This window comes from Jaculus jaculus, chromosome 1 (genome assembly GCF_020740685.1).
Source record: "Jaculus jaculus isolate mJacJac1 chromosome 1, mJacJac1.mat.Y.cur, whole genome shotgun sequence".
NCBI lineage: Eukaryota > Metazoa > Chordata > Mammalia > Rodentia > Dipodidae > Jaculus > Jaculus jaculus.
Window position 1 is genome coordinate 143007448 of NC_059102.1, and position 17896 is coordinate 143025343.

At 44.2% G+C, this 17896-nt stretch overlaps 1 protein-coding gene across 1 annotated transcript in view; it reads left to right on the top strand.

Moving 5' to 3' along the window:
- Positions 1-17896, top strand: part of Nup188 (nucleoporin 188) — a 70655-nt gene that overhangs the window by 48129 nt on the left and 4630 nt on the right. Inside the window, exons 21-27 of the mRNA XM_045132919.1 lie at positions 2857-2926; positions 3310-3377; positions 3885-4080; positions 7208-7285; positions 7506-7591; positions 7706-7851; positions 15626-15807. Coding sequence (XP_044988854.1) covers positions 2857-2926; positions 3310-3377; positions 3885-4080; positions 7208-7285; positions 7506-7591; positions 7706-7851; positions 15626-15807 — 826 coding nt within the window. The remainder of the gene's footprint in view (positions 1-2856; positions 2927-3309; positions 3378-3884; positions 4081-7207; positions 7286-7505; positions 7592-7705; positions 7852-15625; positions 15808-17896) is intronic.

Here is a 17896-nt window from a genome sequence, read left to right on the forward strand (position 1 = left end):
GTTAGAAAAGGCTCAGTTGCCCTTTCCAGTGACTGCTGTTCTCATAACCCACAACCCCATGGGGAATGAGGGCAGGGAAGAGGGTAAAGATGGTACCAACACAGGATATGTCCATCCAAAGTAGATTCATTAAAAAAAAAAAAAAAAGAAAGGCTCAGTTCTGTAATCTGCTATCTTAATTTTCTCTCTGTTTCATCCTTTTTACTTTTTTTTTTCCCAAGGTTGGATCTTACTGTAGTCCAGGCTGACCTGGAACTCACTCTGTAGTACCAGTCCTTGAACTCACAGCAATTCTCCTGACTGCCTTCTGAGTGCCAGGATTAAAGGCATATGCCACTATGTAGAGCTTTCTGTCTGTGTGTAGGGGTGGGGGTGGTGTTGGGGTGGTACCCACACGGGTGCACATATGCTCATGCATGCAGAGGCCAGGTGTCCTGTATCATTGTCCACCTACTGTCTCTGAGCCAGTTTTTCTCACTGAACTATTTTATGTAAACGTGTCAGTCCAGCAAGCCCTAGCTACCTTCTTGTCTCCATCCCACTCAGTACTGGGATTACAGGCGTGCCTAGCTTTTTCATGGGTATCAGTGATCAAACTCAGGTACTCATGATTGTTCAGCTTACTCCTTCCTACTGAGCCATTTCCTCAGCCCCTTGTGTTTTTAGGAATGGTTCCAGTCTGAGTTCAAATTCACCATCTTCCCGAGTGCTGGGATTATATTTGTAGACTGCCTCACTTGTTTTGAGGGGAGCTTTTGAAAGTATATCATGGAATAAACTATTAACAGGGTTCAGGGGGTGGGGAGATGGCTCAAGGGTTAAAGGTACTTACTTAAGAAATCCTACAACCCAGTTCCATTCCCTTGCACCCACATAAAACTAGATGCAGAATACAAGTACCTGGCATGTGTTAGCACCAGTAAAAGACCCTGGTGTGCTCATGCATGCATGTGAAAATACATTTTAAAAATTAATATTTTAAAAATATTCTTGGGATGGAGGGCTGACTTAGTGGTTAAGGCCTATGCCTGTGAAACCTAAGGACCCAGGTTCGATTCTCCAGGTCCCATGTAAGCCAGATGTACATGGTGGCTCACGCATCTGGAGTTCATTTGCAGTGGCTAGAGCCCCTGGTGTGCCCATTCTCACTTTCTCTATCTCTCTCTCCCTCTTTCTATCTTTAATAAATAAGTAAAAAATAAAATATTAAAAAAATAAAATATTAAAATTTTTTATTATTTATTTTCAAGCAGAGAAATACAGATAGAGTCAGAGAGAGAGAAAGAGAAAGGGAGTGCCAGGGTCTCTAGCTATATTCATTGCAAATGAGCTCCAGATGCATGTGCCACTTTGTGTATCTGGCTTACTGGGTACTGGGAACTCAAACCCAGGTTGTTAGGATTTGCAAGCAAGTGCATTAAGTGCTGAGCCATTTCCAACCCCTTAACTTTTTTTTTTTTTTTTTTTTTGGCCTGGCACATTGACACACACTTTTTTTTTTAAATTATTTATTTATTTATTTATTTATTTGAGAGTGACAGACACAGAGAGAAGGACAGATAGAGGGAGAGAGAGAGAATGGGCGCGCCAGGGCTTCCAGCCTCTGCAAACGAACTCCAGATGCGTGCGCCCCCTTGTGCATCTGGCTAGCGTGGGACCTGGGGAACCGAGCCTCGAACCGGGGTCCTTAGGCTTCACAGGCAAGCGTTTAACCGCTAAGCCATCTCTCCAGCCCTGACACACACTTTTAATCCTAGCACTTGGGAGACTGAGTTAGGAGGATCACTGTGAGATTGAAGCCAGCCTGAGCTACATAGTGAGTTCTAGGTCACTTGATCTTATTTAGCCAAGTCTCCTGTTGATACTGGAGTTTGCGGGTTTTCTCGTGACCCCTGACTATTCTGTGTTCTCTGCTCTTCTAGGGGACAAATTACAGATATGTGTGGCCATGCCCAGCAGTTTATATATGTCCTGAGGATTGAACTTGAATGATCTCTCAAGTCCCTCAGGCCCTCATGTTTACACATGAAGTTTTACTTCTTCCTTTTGTTTGTTTGTTTGTTTGTTTGTTTGTTTGTTTCTCAAGGTAGGGTCTCACTGTAGCTCAGGCTGCCCTGGAATTCACTATGTAGTCTCCGAGTGGCCTCGAACTCATGGCAATCCTCCTACTTCTGCCTCCCAAGTGCATGTACTACCACGTCCACCTTTATTATTATTATTATTATTATTATTTTTTTTTAGAGAGAGAGAGAGAATGGGCACACCAGGGCATCTAGCTGCTATAAATGAACTTCAGATGCATGTGCTCCTTTGTGCATCTGGCTTACGTTGGGTCCTGGAGAGTCAAAACGGGGTACTTTGGCTTTGCAGGCAAACGCCTTAACCTAAGCCATCTCTCCAGCCCTGTTACTTGTTTTTTGTTTTGTTTTGGGTTTCTTTTTTTCTTTTTTTGGTTTTTCTTCTAGGTAGGGTCTCACTCTGGCCCAGGCTGACCTGGAATTCACTATGGAGTCTCAGGGTGGCCTCTAACTCTTGGGGATCCTCCTACCTCTGCCTCCCAAGTGCTGGGATTAAAGGTGTGTGCCACCATACCCGGCACTCTGTTACTTGTTTTTGAGAAAGGCTCTTACACTAAAGTCTGGGCTGGCCTGTAACTCACAAATCATACAGTTTCACTCTTTATGAGGAAAATGTAATTTTATCTATGGTACCTTTTACCTTTGTATAGGAGAAGTTAGCTTATTTGGCGTGTTAAGAGTTGTGATACTAAAATCTGAAGAAATATCTCTAAGGGGAACTCCAGAGAAGACTATGGGAAAGACAGAGTGTCATTTCCAATAAATGTTTTTATTCTAGACCCAAGTTTTGGGAGAATTTAACCAGTCCGCTGTTTGGAACCCTTTCTCCGCCCTCAGAGACTTCTGAGGTGAGCTATGGTGGAGGGTGGAGGGTGGGGCTGGCTACAAGTTCCTAAGAGGGAAAGCAAGGGCTGAGATGGAGAAAACGATTCTTCCCTATATGTTTCCTTCACTTGGAGCTCTTTTCTCAGACCATTCCGTGTGTCTCTGCTTTGCTTTTGGATGGGCAAAGGCTTGTCATGCTCTGGGTGAACGATGGCTCTGTGACCTCCACAGTTTTAAAAGGAGTCACTGTGGTCATGATGCCCCTGCTCTATGTCAGGAGCACATTCACACTTGTTAGGGGTATTTGCTTATTTTCCATATATTGGGTCCTTGTTCTTTTGGTGTATGAAGATACCAGAGAAGTGCCTTCTTATGTAAATGATGTGTTCTGTTCTCCTCTCCACAGCCCAGCATCCTGGAAACCTGTGCTCTAATCATGAAGATAATTTGCTTGGAGATACACTATGTAGTTAAGTGAGTCCTTTCCCATGTAAGGTGCTTTTTAAAATTTAATTATAATAATAATTATTATTATTATTGTCATGCTGGGGAACCAACTCACTGCCTTTTACATGCTAGGCAATTCACCTGCCACTGAACTGTGACCCCAGCTCTCCCCTGTGAGCTTTTAAGGAAGGGAGGAGAGGATGGAGGCCTACCACTGGCAGAAGAGATTTGGTTTGGACCATGTATGGAGGGCCAGTGAATTGTATCCTTGGCCAGTCCATTGATGGCATTTATGATTATCAGAAAGATTTATTGTGAAGCGCACTCCATGTCACTAGGTTTTATGGAGAAGGAAGCCTGGAAGGGTATCAGCCTAACCCATTATTGTTGATCAAGATGTCTGAGCTCCCACCTCAGAGGTAGCCTTAAGCCCATATGACATGGTTTCCTCTGCCTCAGCAAGGGTCTGTGCCCATTACATGCCCACCTGTTTTCAAATCCTGACTGTTGGCTTGTGTTTTCTTGACACTGTAGGGGTTCATTAGACCGGTCATTAAAAGATACACTCAAGAGATTTTCCAGCGAAAAACGCTTTGCCTACTGGTCAGGTTATGTCAAGTCATTGGCAGTTCACACGGCTGAAACAGAGGGCAACAACTGCACATCTTTGTTAGAGTATCAGATGCTGATCTCTGCCTGGAGGATGCTTCTCATCATTGCTACCAGTCATGTAAGCACCTCCTCGGGCATGCATGCACTTTAGTAACTTAGCAGTAATGTGTTGAGGAACCTGGCACTTACAGCTTGGAAAAAGAATAACTCTGAGGTTGTCACTGAGAGCTAAAATGTAACAGGGTCTATGCCAAGAGATAGTGCTGATAGGAGGTGCTTGGGGGTGTTGAGTCTAAAAGAAAACCTTTAAAGAATAGGGCAGATCCAGGCATGGTGGCACACACCTTTAGTACCAACTGATGGCAGACTTTGGTAGGAGGATCATTGTGAGTTCTAGGCCAGGCTGGGGCTATAGAGTAACTTCCAGGTTACCCTCGGCTAGAATGAGACCCCACCTCGAAAACAAACAAAAAAGAACAGTACAGAGAAGTACTGCAACACACCCAGACATTTCTGAAGGCCCTGCAATAGCATTGGCTCTAGCTAAGTCTGCGACTTACTTCATGTGCCTCACTGCCCTGTAGCTGTGTACCTGTGGACGTGGTGTGTGTGCTTGGTGGCTGGTTTGTAGGCAGCTGTAGCAGCCACCACCCCCAGACCTTTTATAGAGTGATTTCTTTTCATTGCCTCTGAAAACTGTTTCCTGGTCTCTAGGAAGAGGAGGGAAGCCACTGCTTGTACTGCTTCACTGGGTCTACTGAGAGTTGGTTTCTAAAGAGAGATTTGCCATTTGGGAGTTTGTGTCTTTCTTGGTATTTTTCATGGTTTAACACTGTCATAAAGATATGGTATCTAATTCTTCTCTAGGGAAGCTGGGTTATCATCTTGACTTCAGGCCGGGTGTGGTGGCGCACGCCTTTAATCCCAGCACTCGGGAGGCAGAGGTAGGAGGATTGCTATGAGTTTGGGGCCACCCTGAGACTCCACAGTGAATTTCAGGTCAGCCTGGGCCAGAGTGAGACCCTACCTCAAAAAACAAAAACAAAACAAAAAAAAACAAATCTTCATTAGTAATCTGAGCTTGGTAGATATCCCTTTGGTCCAAGAACCTTCTATATCTCTGACCTTTTCCTTAGTGCTGCCTATGTGCTTGGAGTTTGGAGTTTGAGAGAGCAAGTGTGTACATGTACTCTTTCCACACTGTAGTGGTGATAGACCTGAGACTGTGTATGTACTGGCCTCAGCCATCTGAGAGTCTAATGTCTGTGTTACCTGTCTTTTAGTAGTCAGTGGGGCAGCAGTTCTTGAATTGTGACTCTGAAAATCTGTCCTCCATCCTCCTAGACCACTTGCCTAGTTAAGTCCAGGCATCTAGATCATTGGTAGATTTATTTCTTCATTTATTCATTGACTTAATAGATACTTGTCATATGCAGTAGGCACCAGGGGTACAGCAGTAAGACAGAGAAAATGATCTTTAATCTCATGGAGAATATAATATAAACAAATCCACAGGTAAAAATCTACATTAGCTGCCCAGATGTAGTGGCACACACCTTTATTCTCAGCACTTGGGAGGAAGAGTTAGGAGGATTTCTGTGAATTCAGGTCAGCCTGGGCTAGAGAGAGAACCATGGTTGGGGGTAACAAAAGCCCACAAATAAATAAATACCTACTTCAGATTTTATTTTTTTCTTGAGGTAGGGTCTCACTATAGCCCAGGGTGACCTGGAATTCACTGTGTAGTCTCAGGGTGGCCTTGAATTCACGGCCATCCTCCTACCACTGCCTCCCGAGTGCTGGGACTAAAGGTGTGTGCCACCATGTTTAGCTTGACTTCAGATTTTCAGTTTGCTATGAAGGTAATAAGTTGCCAAGCTGAGTGTGGTGACACAAGCCATTAATCCCTATATTGGAGAGGCTGAGCTGGGACTGTCATGAATTCAAGGCCATTCTGCTCTACTGAATGAATTCCAGGTCAGCCTTCATTAGAATGAGTGCTGTAAGATCATGGTGTAGAGGGGCAGCTGGAGAGATGGGTCAGCGGTTAAAGGAACTTGTTTGCAAACCCTGACAGCCCTGATTTGATTCTCCAGTACTCACATAAAGGCAGATGCACATAGTGGCACATGTGCTGGAGTTTGTGTACAGTGGCAGGAGGCCATGGTGCACCCATGCGCCCTTGCTCTTTCTCTCTGTCTAAATTATACGTGTGTGTGTGTGTGTGTGTGTGTGTGTGTGTGTGTGTAGCTGGGCATGGTGGTGCACGCCTTTAATCCCAGCACTCGGGAGGCAGAGGTAGATGGATCGCCGTGAGTTCGAGGCCAGCCTGAGACTCCATAGTGAATTCCAGGTCAGCCTGGGCTAGAGTGAGACCCTACCTCCAAAAACGGCTGTGTGTGTGTGTGTGTGTGTGTGTGTGTGTGTGTGTGTGTGTGTATGTATGTACATGTATGTACGTGTGTGTGTATAAATAAATGATGGAAGCCCAGGCATGGTGTCACCCAGTTTTAATCCTGGCACTTGGGAGGCAGAGGTAGTAGGATTGCTGTGAGTTTGAGGTCACCCTGAGACTGCATAGTGAATTCCAAGTTGGCCTGGGTTAGAGTGAGAACCTAACCTCAAAAAACATAAAAAAAAAAGAAAAAAAATAATTTTTTGTGTTTAGATTTTTTGGTTTTTCAAGGTAGTCTTGCTATAGCCCAGGCTGGCCTTAAACTCCCAGTGATCCTTCTACCTATGCCTCCTGAGTGTTAGGATTAAAGATGTGAATTACGACGGGGCATGGTGGTGCACGCTTTTAACCCCAGCATTCAAGAGGCAGAGATAGGAGGATCTTCATGAGTTCAAGGCCACTCTGAGATTACATATTGAATTCCAGGACAGCCTGAGCCAGAGTGACACCCTACCTTGGGGAAAAAAAAAGATGTGAACTACCACGCCCAGCTAAATTTTTATTTTATAATTGGAAAAATAAATAAATAGAGATTGAGGAAGGCTGGATTAGAGTGAACATGGGCCAGGGCAGGCTATGTGGAGGATGTGGCTTGTACTTCCTGAGATGGGGAGAAGGGCTTTGAAAGCTTATAAGCAAAGGAAAAATGGAGTTCTATGGAGGAGACAAACCTGGGTTTGATTCTGACCAGATCTGTGAATGGAGAAACAACAGAGTCTCAGGCCCTAGTTTAATCAGGGAAGCAGTGACTTACTAACTACTAATTGCCAACATTTTTGGTCCTTTATAGGCAGACATCATGCACTTGACTGACTCTGCAGTACGGCGCCAGCTCTTTCTTGATGTGCTTGATGGGACCAAAGCATTAGTAAGTATGTCTGGGAGATTTCCTTATTGCTGAGGTTAGATAGACCTAGACTGCTCACTACCTGCCAGTTGCACAGTTGTCAGGTCAGGGCTCAGATAGCCTAGGAAGCTTGAGGCAGCAATGGTAATGTATACTGTGGGGGTTCAGGATCTGAATCTTCTGCCATTTCCACACACAGGAAGCTAGACTCCTAACCACTCTCGTGTCCCTCTCGTTGCAGCTCCTTGTTTCATCATCAGTGAATTGCCTCCGCCTTGGCTCCATGATGTGTACTCTACTGCTGGTTCTTCTCCGTCAGTGGAAGAGGTGAGTGCTGGGACAGGAAAGCTGACGAAGTCCCAGTGCCTGTTTACCCTTCCTCACTGACCCTTCCCCTTTCTTGGAGGGGCAAAAGTGAGGTGAGATGAGCTGTTCTTTCAGAGAGTTGGGCACTGTGGACGATATCCTCGGACCCTTGACAGAGATCTTGGAAGGGGTGCTGCAGGCAGACCAGCACCTCATGGAAAAGGCCAAGGCCAAGGTGTTCTCAGCATTCATCATGGTGTTGCAGATGAAGGGGATGCGAGGTGAGTGGCCAGCCTGGATAGAACTTCCTGTGACTTTTCTTAAAAATATTTTTATTTTTTTTGAGAGGGGGAGTGAATGGTCATGCCAGGGCCTCATGCTACTGCAGAAGAACTCCAGACACAAGTGCCACTTTATGCATCTCTCTTTATGTGGGTATTAGAGACTCAAATCCAGTCCAGCAGGCTTTGCAAGCAAGACCCTTTAACTGCTGAGCCATTTCCCCAGCCCTTTTTTTTTTCGTTTGGGTTTTTCAAGGTAGGGTTTCACTCTAGCCCAGGCCGACCTGGAATTCACTATGTTGTCTCAGGGTAGCCTTGAACTCACAGCGATCCACCTACCTGTGCCTCCCGAGCACTAGGATTAAAGGCGTAGACTACCATGCCTGGCTCCCCAGCCCTTTTCTGTTACTTTTGTTTTCATTCATTTTTCTATGCTGCATTTCTTGATTGTATTCAAAACAGTGCATATTTTTTAAGCATTAACATTCTAAAACTTTAGCCCATGTGCAGCACAAGAATATGCAAAACTACTTTGCATTATGCACACTTTTTCTCAAAGGTGATACCAAATTTTGGCTTATGGCTTTAGACAAATGTAAGAAGCCTCAAACTGGACACAAAGGGTTAACATGAATTCTCAAAGACATGTCTGCACTTTTGTGTTGTATTTCTCTAAGATATAAATACCAATTTCTTTTTTTTTTAATTTTTATTAACATTTTCCATGATTATAAAATATATCCCATGGTAATTCCCTCCCTCCCCACCCCCACACTTTCCCATTTGAAATTCCATTCTCCATCATATTACCTCCCCATTACAATCATTGTAATTACATATATACAATATCAACCTATTAAGTATCCTCTTCCCTATAAATACCAATTTCTTAAGAGATTTTATATTTTCCTTTTTAAAGGAAACCTGACAAATTACGAGTAAACAAGTTCATCTTCATTGCTTAATTCTTTGACCAGTTTGCTGTCCTTTCTCTTAGTAAAAGGCACTATCTTTATTTTTTATTTTAATTAATTAATTATTTTAAGGCAAGGTCTTACTTTTACCTGAAACTTACTCTGGAATAGAGCACAGGCTAGCCTTTTATTTATGGCAATCCTCCTGCCTTAGCCTTCTGAGTTCTGGGATTACAAGCAAAAGCCGCCATGCCTGGCAGTCTTGGAGTATTTTTTTTAAACTTTCGTTTATTGATAGCTTCCATAATTGTAGATAATAACCCATGGTAATTCCCTCCCTCCCCCACTTTCCCCTTTGAAACTCCACTCTCCGTCATATCCCCTCCCCCTGTCAATCTGTCTCTCTTTTATTTTGATGTCATGATCTTTTCCTCCTATTATGATGGTTTTGTGTAGGTAGTGTCAGGCACTTTGAGATCATGGATATCCAGGCCTTTTGTGTCTGTTGGGAGCATGTTGCAAGAAATCCTACCCTTCCTTCGGCCCTTAAATTCTTTCCGTTATCTCTTCCACAATAGACCCTGAGCCTTGAAAGGTGTGATACAAATATTGCAGTGCTGAGCACTCTTCTGTCACTTCTCAGCACCATGATGCCTTCTGAGTCATCCCAAGGTCACTGACATCTGAAAAGAGAAGCCTCTCTAACCCAAAGTGAGAGTAGCATTAATATATGGGTATGAACATTAAGAGAAGTGCTTACTAAGCAATTTGGTGAGCATAGCATATGCATTTAGCCAGACAGCAGCAGGCGTTACACTGCTAGGGCTCATGACTAAGTACCTCTGTTGTAGGTTTTCAGTATCAGGCATGTAATCCCTCCCATGGAGCAGGCCTCCAATCCAATTACAGAATGGTTGGTTTCCCCCATAATCGACATGCCACTTTTGTACCCATTGGCTCATTTGGCCTACCTGGCCAAATTTAAGGCTTGCAGTGTCCACTGTTGAGTATCTCCACTGTTGATTTCACTCTCTCTCATTGAACTTCCTGCAGCGTGGCTTTTTCCAGCTTTCTGTTAGCTGGTCTACATGGAGGAGGTTTTCAGCTGAGCTCCAGCAGGATTTCTCAGTAACAAGTATGTCAAGTCTTCAGCAGTAGGGGCTTACCATCTATTCCTGGTGGGAAACCAAGAACCTTGGCAATGGCCTGTAATGTTTTGGGGTACATCAGGGACCCTCCTGGCCAATAACTCACTGGAAGGTATCCCATCCCTGCCACTGGAAATTTTCTAGTAACAATCTATAGCTTCTGGGGGTACCATTGTCCAAAAGAGTAGATTTCCATATGACTCACTTATATCCTCCTAGATTTTGATTAGCCCATTGCCCTCTCTCCCTCCCTCCCCCTTTCCTCTACTCAGTCTCTTCCCCTGACTTCACATAGGCCTTTTCACCCACATTGATCTATTCTTCTACTTACATATATACAATACCATCCTATTAAGTAACCCCCCCTCTTCCTTTCTGGCTTACTGGCCTCTGCTACTGAGTTTTATTCCTGCTCACACAGAAGTCCAGTCATTTGTAGCTAGGATCCACATATGAGAGAGAACATGTGACATTTGGCTTTCTGGGCCTGGGTTACCTAACTTAAGTATAATCCTTTCCAGATCCATACATTTTACGGCCATTTTTCTTCACCGCTGAGTAGAACTCCATTGTATAAATGTGCCACTCTTCATTATCCAATCATCAGTTAAGGGACATCTAGACTGGTTCCATTTCCTAGCTATTGTGCATAGAGTGACAGTAAACATGGTTGAACAAATATCTCTAAGGTAATGAGATGAGTCCTTAGGATATATACCTAGTAGGGGTATGCTGGGTCATATAGTAGACCTATTTTTAGCTGTATGTTTACATGCTGTCTGTATTTCTTTTGAGAAAACTCTATTTAGTTCCATAGACCTTTTTTTTCCACGAAGTAGGGTCTCATTCTGGCCCAGGCCAACCTGGAATTCACTATGTAGTCCCAGGGTGTCCTTGAATTCACAATGATTCTCCTACCTCTGCCTCCTGAGTGCTGGGATTAAAGGCGTATACCACTACACCCTCCTCCATAGACGATTTTTAATTGTGTTGTTTGGTTTCTTATTTAGTTTATTGAGTTCTTTGTTTATCCTAGATATTAATCCTCTGTCAGATGTATAGCTGACAAAGATTGTCTTCCATTCTGTAGGTTGCATCTTGGCTCTATTCAGTGTCCTTTATTGTACAAAAGCTTTATAATTTATGAAGTCCCAGCAGTTGATCTGTGGCTTTATTTGCTGAGCAGATGGGATTATATTCAGAAAATCTTTGCCAAAGACCAATATGTTGAAGGGTTTCTCCTACGTTTTCCTCTAGCACTTTCAGAGTTTCAGGTCTAATATTAAGGTCTTTGATCCATTTGGACTTAATCCTTTTTTTTGGTTTTTTGAGGTAGGGTCTTGCTCTAGCCTAGGCTGACCTGGAATTCACTATGTAGTCTCAGGGTGGCCTTGAACTCATGGCGATCCTCCTACCTCTGCCTCCCAAGTGTTGGGATTAAAGGCGTGCGCCACCACACCCGGCTAGACTTAATTCTTGTGCATGAAGAGAGAGAATGATCTATTTTCATCCTTCTACAGATAAATATCCAGTTTTCCCAGCACCATTTGCTGAAGAGGCTATCGTTTCTCCAATGACTATTTTTGGCATTTTTTATCAAAGATCAGGTGGCTATAGCTACCCGGACTTACATCTGGGATCTGGGTCCTCTATTCTGTTCCATTGATCTACATGTCTGTTTTTGTGCCAGGACCAGGCTGTTTTTGTTACGATGGCTCGGTAATATAGGTTAAAACTCAGGTATGGTGATACTGCCAGCCTTATTTTTGTTGCTGAGAATTGTTTTAGACATTTGAGGTGTTTTGTGCTTCCAAATGAAATTTTGGATTGTTTTTCTATTTCCATGAAGAATGCCATTGGAATTTTGATAGGGATTGCATTTAATGTGATTACTTTTGTTAAGATTGTCATTTTCATGGGCTAGAGAGATGGCTTAGCGGTTAAGCGCTTGCCTGTGAAGCCTAAGGACCCCGGTTCGAGGCTCGGTTCCCCAGGTCCCACGTTAGCCAGATGCACAAGGGGGCGCACGCGTCTGGAGTTCGGTTGCAGTGGCTGGAAGCCCTGGCGCGCCCATTCTCTCTCTTACCCTCTACCTGTCTTTCTCTCTCTGTCTGTCGCTCTCAAATAAATAAATAAAAATATTTAAAAAAAAAAAAAGATTGTCATTTTCACAATATTCTTCCAAGAACAAGGGATGTTTTTCCATTTCCTAGTGTCTTCTGCAATTTCTCACTTGAGTGTTTCCATTGTAGAGATCCTTCACATCCTTGGTTAGGTTTATTCCAAGGTACATTAGCTTTTATTTTATTTTTTATTTATTAATTATTTTTATTTACTTATTTGTTATTTTTGTTTTTCAGAGTAGGTTCTCACTCTGGCCCAGGCTGACCTGGAATTCACTATGGAGTCTCAGGGTGGCCTCAAACTCATGATAATCCTCCTACCTCTGCCTTCCAAGTGCTGGGATTAAAAGCATGCGCCACCACGCCCAACCCTCTAATTTCTCTTTAAAAAAAATTTTTTTTTTTTTTTATTTATTTGAGAGAAAGAGTGAGAAAATGGGTGCATCAGGGCCTCCAGCCACTGCAAATAAACTCCAGATGCATGTGCCCCCTTGTGCGTCTGGCTTATGTAGGTCCTGGGGAATCGAACCGGAATCCTTTGCCTTTGCAGGCAAATGCCTTAGCTGCTAAGCCATCTCCCCAGCCTTTTAATGTCTTAATATAGGCACTTGAAGCTATAAACTTCCCTCTTAGGACTGCCTTTATTGTGTCTTAAAGGTTTTGGTATGTTGTGTTCTCATTGTCATTGGATATGATTTTTTTTTTCCTTCTTGATTTCTTCATTGACACATTCATCATTTAGTAGTGTATTGTTTAGTTTCCATGATTTTTGTGTATGGTATATGATTTTTGTTGTTAGTGATTTGTAGTTTAATTCCATTGTGGTCAGATAGAATGCAAGAAATTGTTTCAATTTTCTTGTATTTGTTAAAATTTGCTTTGTGTCCTAATATTTGGTCTGTTTTAGAGAATGTTCCATGTGCTGCTAAAAAGAATGTGTATTCTGCAGCATTTGGATAAAATGTCCTGTATATACCTGTTAGGCCCATTTGTCCTCTGACCTCCTTTAATCCAGATACATCTCTGTTTATTTTTTGCTGAGGTGACCTGTCAATTCAGAGTGGGGTGTTGAGGTCACCTGCTACAACTGTGTTTGGTGTTATCTGTCACCTTAGTTCTAATAGCATTTGTTTGATGAAATTGAGAGCCCCCATGTTAGGTGCATATATGTTTAGGATTATAATGTCCTGTTGAAGTGGGGTTTTTTTTGTTGTTGTTATTGGTTGGTTTTTTTGTTTTTTTTTTTTTTGGTTTTTTGAGGTAGGGTCTCACTCTAGCCCAGGCTGACCTGGAATTCACTATGGAGTCTCAGGGTGGCCTCGAACTTACAGCAGTCCTCTTACCTCTGCCTCCCTAGTGCTGGGATTAAAGGCGTGCGCCACCATGCCCGGCAGTTTTTTTTTTTTTTTGGTTTGAAGTGTTCTTTCAATCAATATAAAGTGACTTTCCTTATCTTTCCTAACTAATATTGAACTGAAGTGTACCCTGTCAGATACTAGGATAGCAAACCCTGCTTGTTTTCTAGGCCCATTTGCTTGAAATACTGTTTTCCAACCTTTCACCCTAAGATAGTATCAATCTGTTGCAGTCCAGTTCACATTGCTGGTAGAAATCACCCAACTAAAAGCAGCTTTTGGGAAAAAGAGGTTTATTTTGGCTTAAAGGCTCGAGGGGAAGCTCCATGATGACAGGGGAAAATGACAGCATGAACAGAGGGTGGACATCACCCCGTAGCCAACATCAGGTGGACCATGGCAACAGCAGTGCCAAACACTGGCATGGGGAAACTGGGTATAATACCAATAAGCCCGCCCCTAACAATACACTCCCTCCAGGAGGTGTTAATTCCCAAATCTCCATCAGTTGGGAATCTAGCATTCAGAACAACTAAGTTTATGGGGAACACCAGAATCAAACCACCACACCATCCTTTGTAGAAAGGTGAGTTTCTTGGAGGCAACAAATTGAAGGATCCTGCTTTAAAATATATATGTATGTATGTATGTGTATATGTATGTGTGTGTGTGTGTATATACACACACACATACATACATTCAATTAAAAACAGCACAGTTTTTATGTGAGTAGATATTACAACAAACAGATCCTCTAACAAAGTCACAGTCCCTGAGGATGTGTGTTGCCCCACTCCCTTAATCCTGTCACCTGGGAGGCTGAGATTTCTGGTCTCTAGAGGGTTTCAAGTCAACTTGTGACTCAGTGAGACTCTGCCCCAACTAATGACAGAAAAGGAGACAAAGGCACTATAAATCAGGAAGCAGCAAATGACAAGCCCAAAATATTTAAGAATGGCTTATTTAAGAATGGCAAGTCCGACTACCCATCAGATTTAACCCTGACATGGAAGGTGCAGTTAGCAGGCTTATTTGGCGGGTACTGGCCTGGTATAATTCCATTTACCTTCTGGATGGCTTTGGTCTCAGTTATGCTGTACTCCTGCCTGGGTCCCTCTTTGCTGCACTGTGGGCTCAGGTAGGCTGTCTGGGTTGCTGGGTCACTGCTCTGATCTCCTGTGTCAGGAGTTGTGTAGGTGAGCTCCCTTCCCCAGGTCTCTGGTACTCATTGGCTCTTGCCCTAGCCATTGGGTAGGGGAGGCTTCCTGCTGATCCTCGCGGTCCTCTTCCTCACAAGCTGCTCCCTTGGTCCCTGCCGTCTTCCCCTTCACATTTCTTGCGTTTGTGAGGAGGCCAGTGTGAGTGGAAAATCCCCTCACCTGGCTTTTCCTGTGGCTCAGGCCAAGTCTGGCGACTGCAGCTGCTACTGTTGGCCTGCTTCTGTGGTCTCTAGATGCTCTCGTCTCTCTACTTTTCTGCTGTGCTTGATAATTTATTACACACCTTCCCTTTTTAGTAGAAGAGTTTTTTGTTTTTGTTTTTTTTTTCTTTTTGGTTTTTCGAGGTAGGGTTTCACTCTAGTAGTCTCAGGGTGGCCTTGAATTCACAGTGATCTTCCTACCTCTGCCTCCCAAGTGCTCAGATTAAAGGTATGTTCCTCTACACCCCAGCTGAATTTTTTTTTTTTAGTAAAGGTCTTTCTGGGCAGGAGAGATGGCTTAGTGGTTAAGATGCTTGCCTGCAAAGCCTAAGGACCCAGATTTGATTTCCAAGTACCTGTTTAAGCCAGGTGAACAAGGTTGTACATGTGTCTGGAGTTCGTTTGCAGTGGCTGGAGGCCCTGGTGCACCCATTCTCTTTATTTGTCTTTCCCTCTCTCTGTCAAATAAATAAATATTTTTAAAAAAGAAAGCTTTTTCTGCCGGGTGTAGTGGGCACACACCTTTAATCCCAGCCCTAGGGAGGCAAAGGTAGGAATATCACAGTGAGTTCAAGGCCACCCTGAGATGACACAGTGAATTAATTCCAAGTCAGCCTGGACTAGAGCAAGACCCTACCTCGAAAAACTAAAAAAAAGCATTTTCCTTTTTCCCACCATTTCCTCCCCAACTACAGTACTCACCCTCTTAGTCCTTACTATACTGCAGCTACTATCTGGGAAGAGAGCCTTGGTGTGCAGCGTGAGCAGGCTGCTGAGTGTGACAGTGTTTCCTTCCTTCCCGTCTGCTCTGCAGTAAGTGAAATCCCACAGTATTCCCAGTTGGTGCTAAATGTCTGTGAAACGCTACAAGAAGAGGTGATCTCACTCTTTGACCAGACCCGTCACAGCCTGGCATCAGGCAGTGCCACAGAGGACAAGGACAGCATGGAGACTGACGACTGCCCTCGGCCCCGGCACAAGGACCAACGTGATGGGGTGAGGAGTATCTCGCAGGCTATCTGTCCTTCCTGCTGCACGTACAGCCCTCACCACTTGGGGGACAGTGGGTCGCTGAGACTGAGGAGCCTGAGGGCTGCAGGAAAGCTCTGGGAGAGCTCCCAGCCTGCCTTGAGTCTCAGGCCTTTCAGTTGGGGCTCCCAAAGGTAAAGTTAGGCAAAGGGGCAAGGAAGATGTGAGCAGTGAGAGTATACATGACAGCCACAGGTCAGCATCCTATCGTGATTTGAGAGATGGCTGATATGAGCAGGGTAACAGAAGGGAGTGCCAAGGGCTGGAGGTGGCTGCTCTTGCTCATCAGGGACTGAGGTGACATAGGAAATAACTGTGTGTGTATGGTTTTTTGGGGGGGGTGCGGGGAATGGTTTTCCAGGTAGGGTCTCTCTCTTGCCCAGACTGACTTGGAATTCACTATGTAGTCTCAAGGTGGCCTCAAACTCACCACAGTCTTCCTACCTCTGCCTCCCAAGTGCTGGGATTAAATGCAAGTGTCACCACACCCAGGTGGAAATAACTTTTTGGGGGGCGGGGAGGGGGTTCCAAGTAGGGTCTCATTCTAGCCCAGTCTGACCTGGAATTCACATTGTTGTCTCAGGGTGGCCTCAAACTCATGGTGGTTCTCCTCCTGGCCTTCTGTGTGCTGGGATCAAAAGTGTGTCTCCACACATGGCTCTATAGATTTTGCTTATTTGAGAGAGAAGAGGCAGATATATAGAGAGAGCATGGGCATCCCTGGTTCTTTAGCCACTGCAATTGAACTCTAAATGCATTCACCACCTTTTGCATCTGGGTTTATGTGGGTATTGGGGAATCAAGAGTCAAACCTGTGTCCTTAGGGTTTGCTGGTAAGTGCCTTAACTACTAAGCCATCTTCTCTTCATCCCAGAAATAACTTTTGTGTTTGTGCTAAGGATTGAACCTACAGCCTCACACATGGTAGAGAAGTGATATACCAGAGAGCTGTATCCTCAGCCTAGAAAAAATAACTGGATGCAATAGAGAGCAGTGTTTCCTAAGTGGGGATTGTAGCCTGTCAGTGACTCTAGAGATTAGGTCATCAGTTACAGCCTACTGCTGCTCCTTTTACTAGATTTTTTTTTTTTTTTTTTTTGACTTGAGAAAGAGAAAAAGGTAGACAGAATGAGTGCTCCAGGGCTTCCTGCTACTGCAAATAAATGCCAGATGTATATGTCACTTAGTGTATTTGGCTTCATAAGGGTACTAGGGAATTGAACCTGGGCTGTCGGGCTTTGCAAGAAAGTACAAGCCATCTCCCCAGCCAGCCCTTCTTTTTTGTTTTTGAGATGGAGTACCACTATATTGCACCCAGGCTAGCCAGCCACCTGCCTCCAACTCCTAAGTGCTAGAATTATAGGTAAATGCCACCAGGCCCAGTGAATTCTTTTTTCAGCTAGTTGTAGTGCATGTCTTTAGTCCCAGCACTTGGGAGGCTGAGATAGGAAGATCATCATGAATTCCAGGTCTGCCTGGGCTTGACTGAGACCTTACCTTGCACAAACCAAAAAAAGTGTTGAAAGACACTGGTATCAGGATAGACCTGAGAGTGGAGAAAGAGATCAGTACCATGGGCTATAAGACGTGAAGCCATTCAGGGCTGGAGAGATGGCTCAGTGATTAAGGTGCTTGCCCACTATGCCTAAGTTCCCAGGTTCAGTTCCCCAGTAACCAGGTAAGCCAGATGCACAAGGTGGTGCATGCATCTGAAGTTCGTTTGCAGTAGCTAAAGGATCTGGTGCACCCATTTTTCTCTCTCTCTCATAAATAAATAAATATATTTAAAAAGAAAGAAGTGATGCCATTCAGACTGCCAGTGCCTGTCCAGGTAGAAGGTGGCAGCATGAGGGTGAGGAAAGAAAAGGCAGTGGGAGCTGCTGCTATTTAGAGCACACACATACTGGATGGACTACTGGGGCACAGAAGAGGAGCTGGGCCAGGACAGGCAGCAGTGGTGGCAGTCATATCTCCAGGAGGTGTGGGTTACCCAGGTGGTGTTGGATGGACGTACCCAAGGCTGATGTTTATCCTCCTCTTCTTCCCTGGCCTTTTT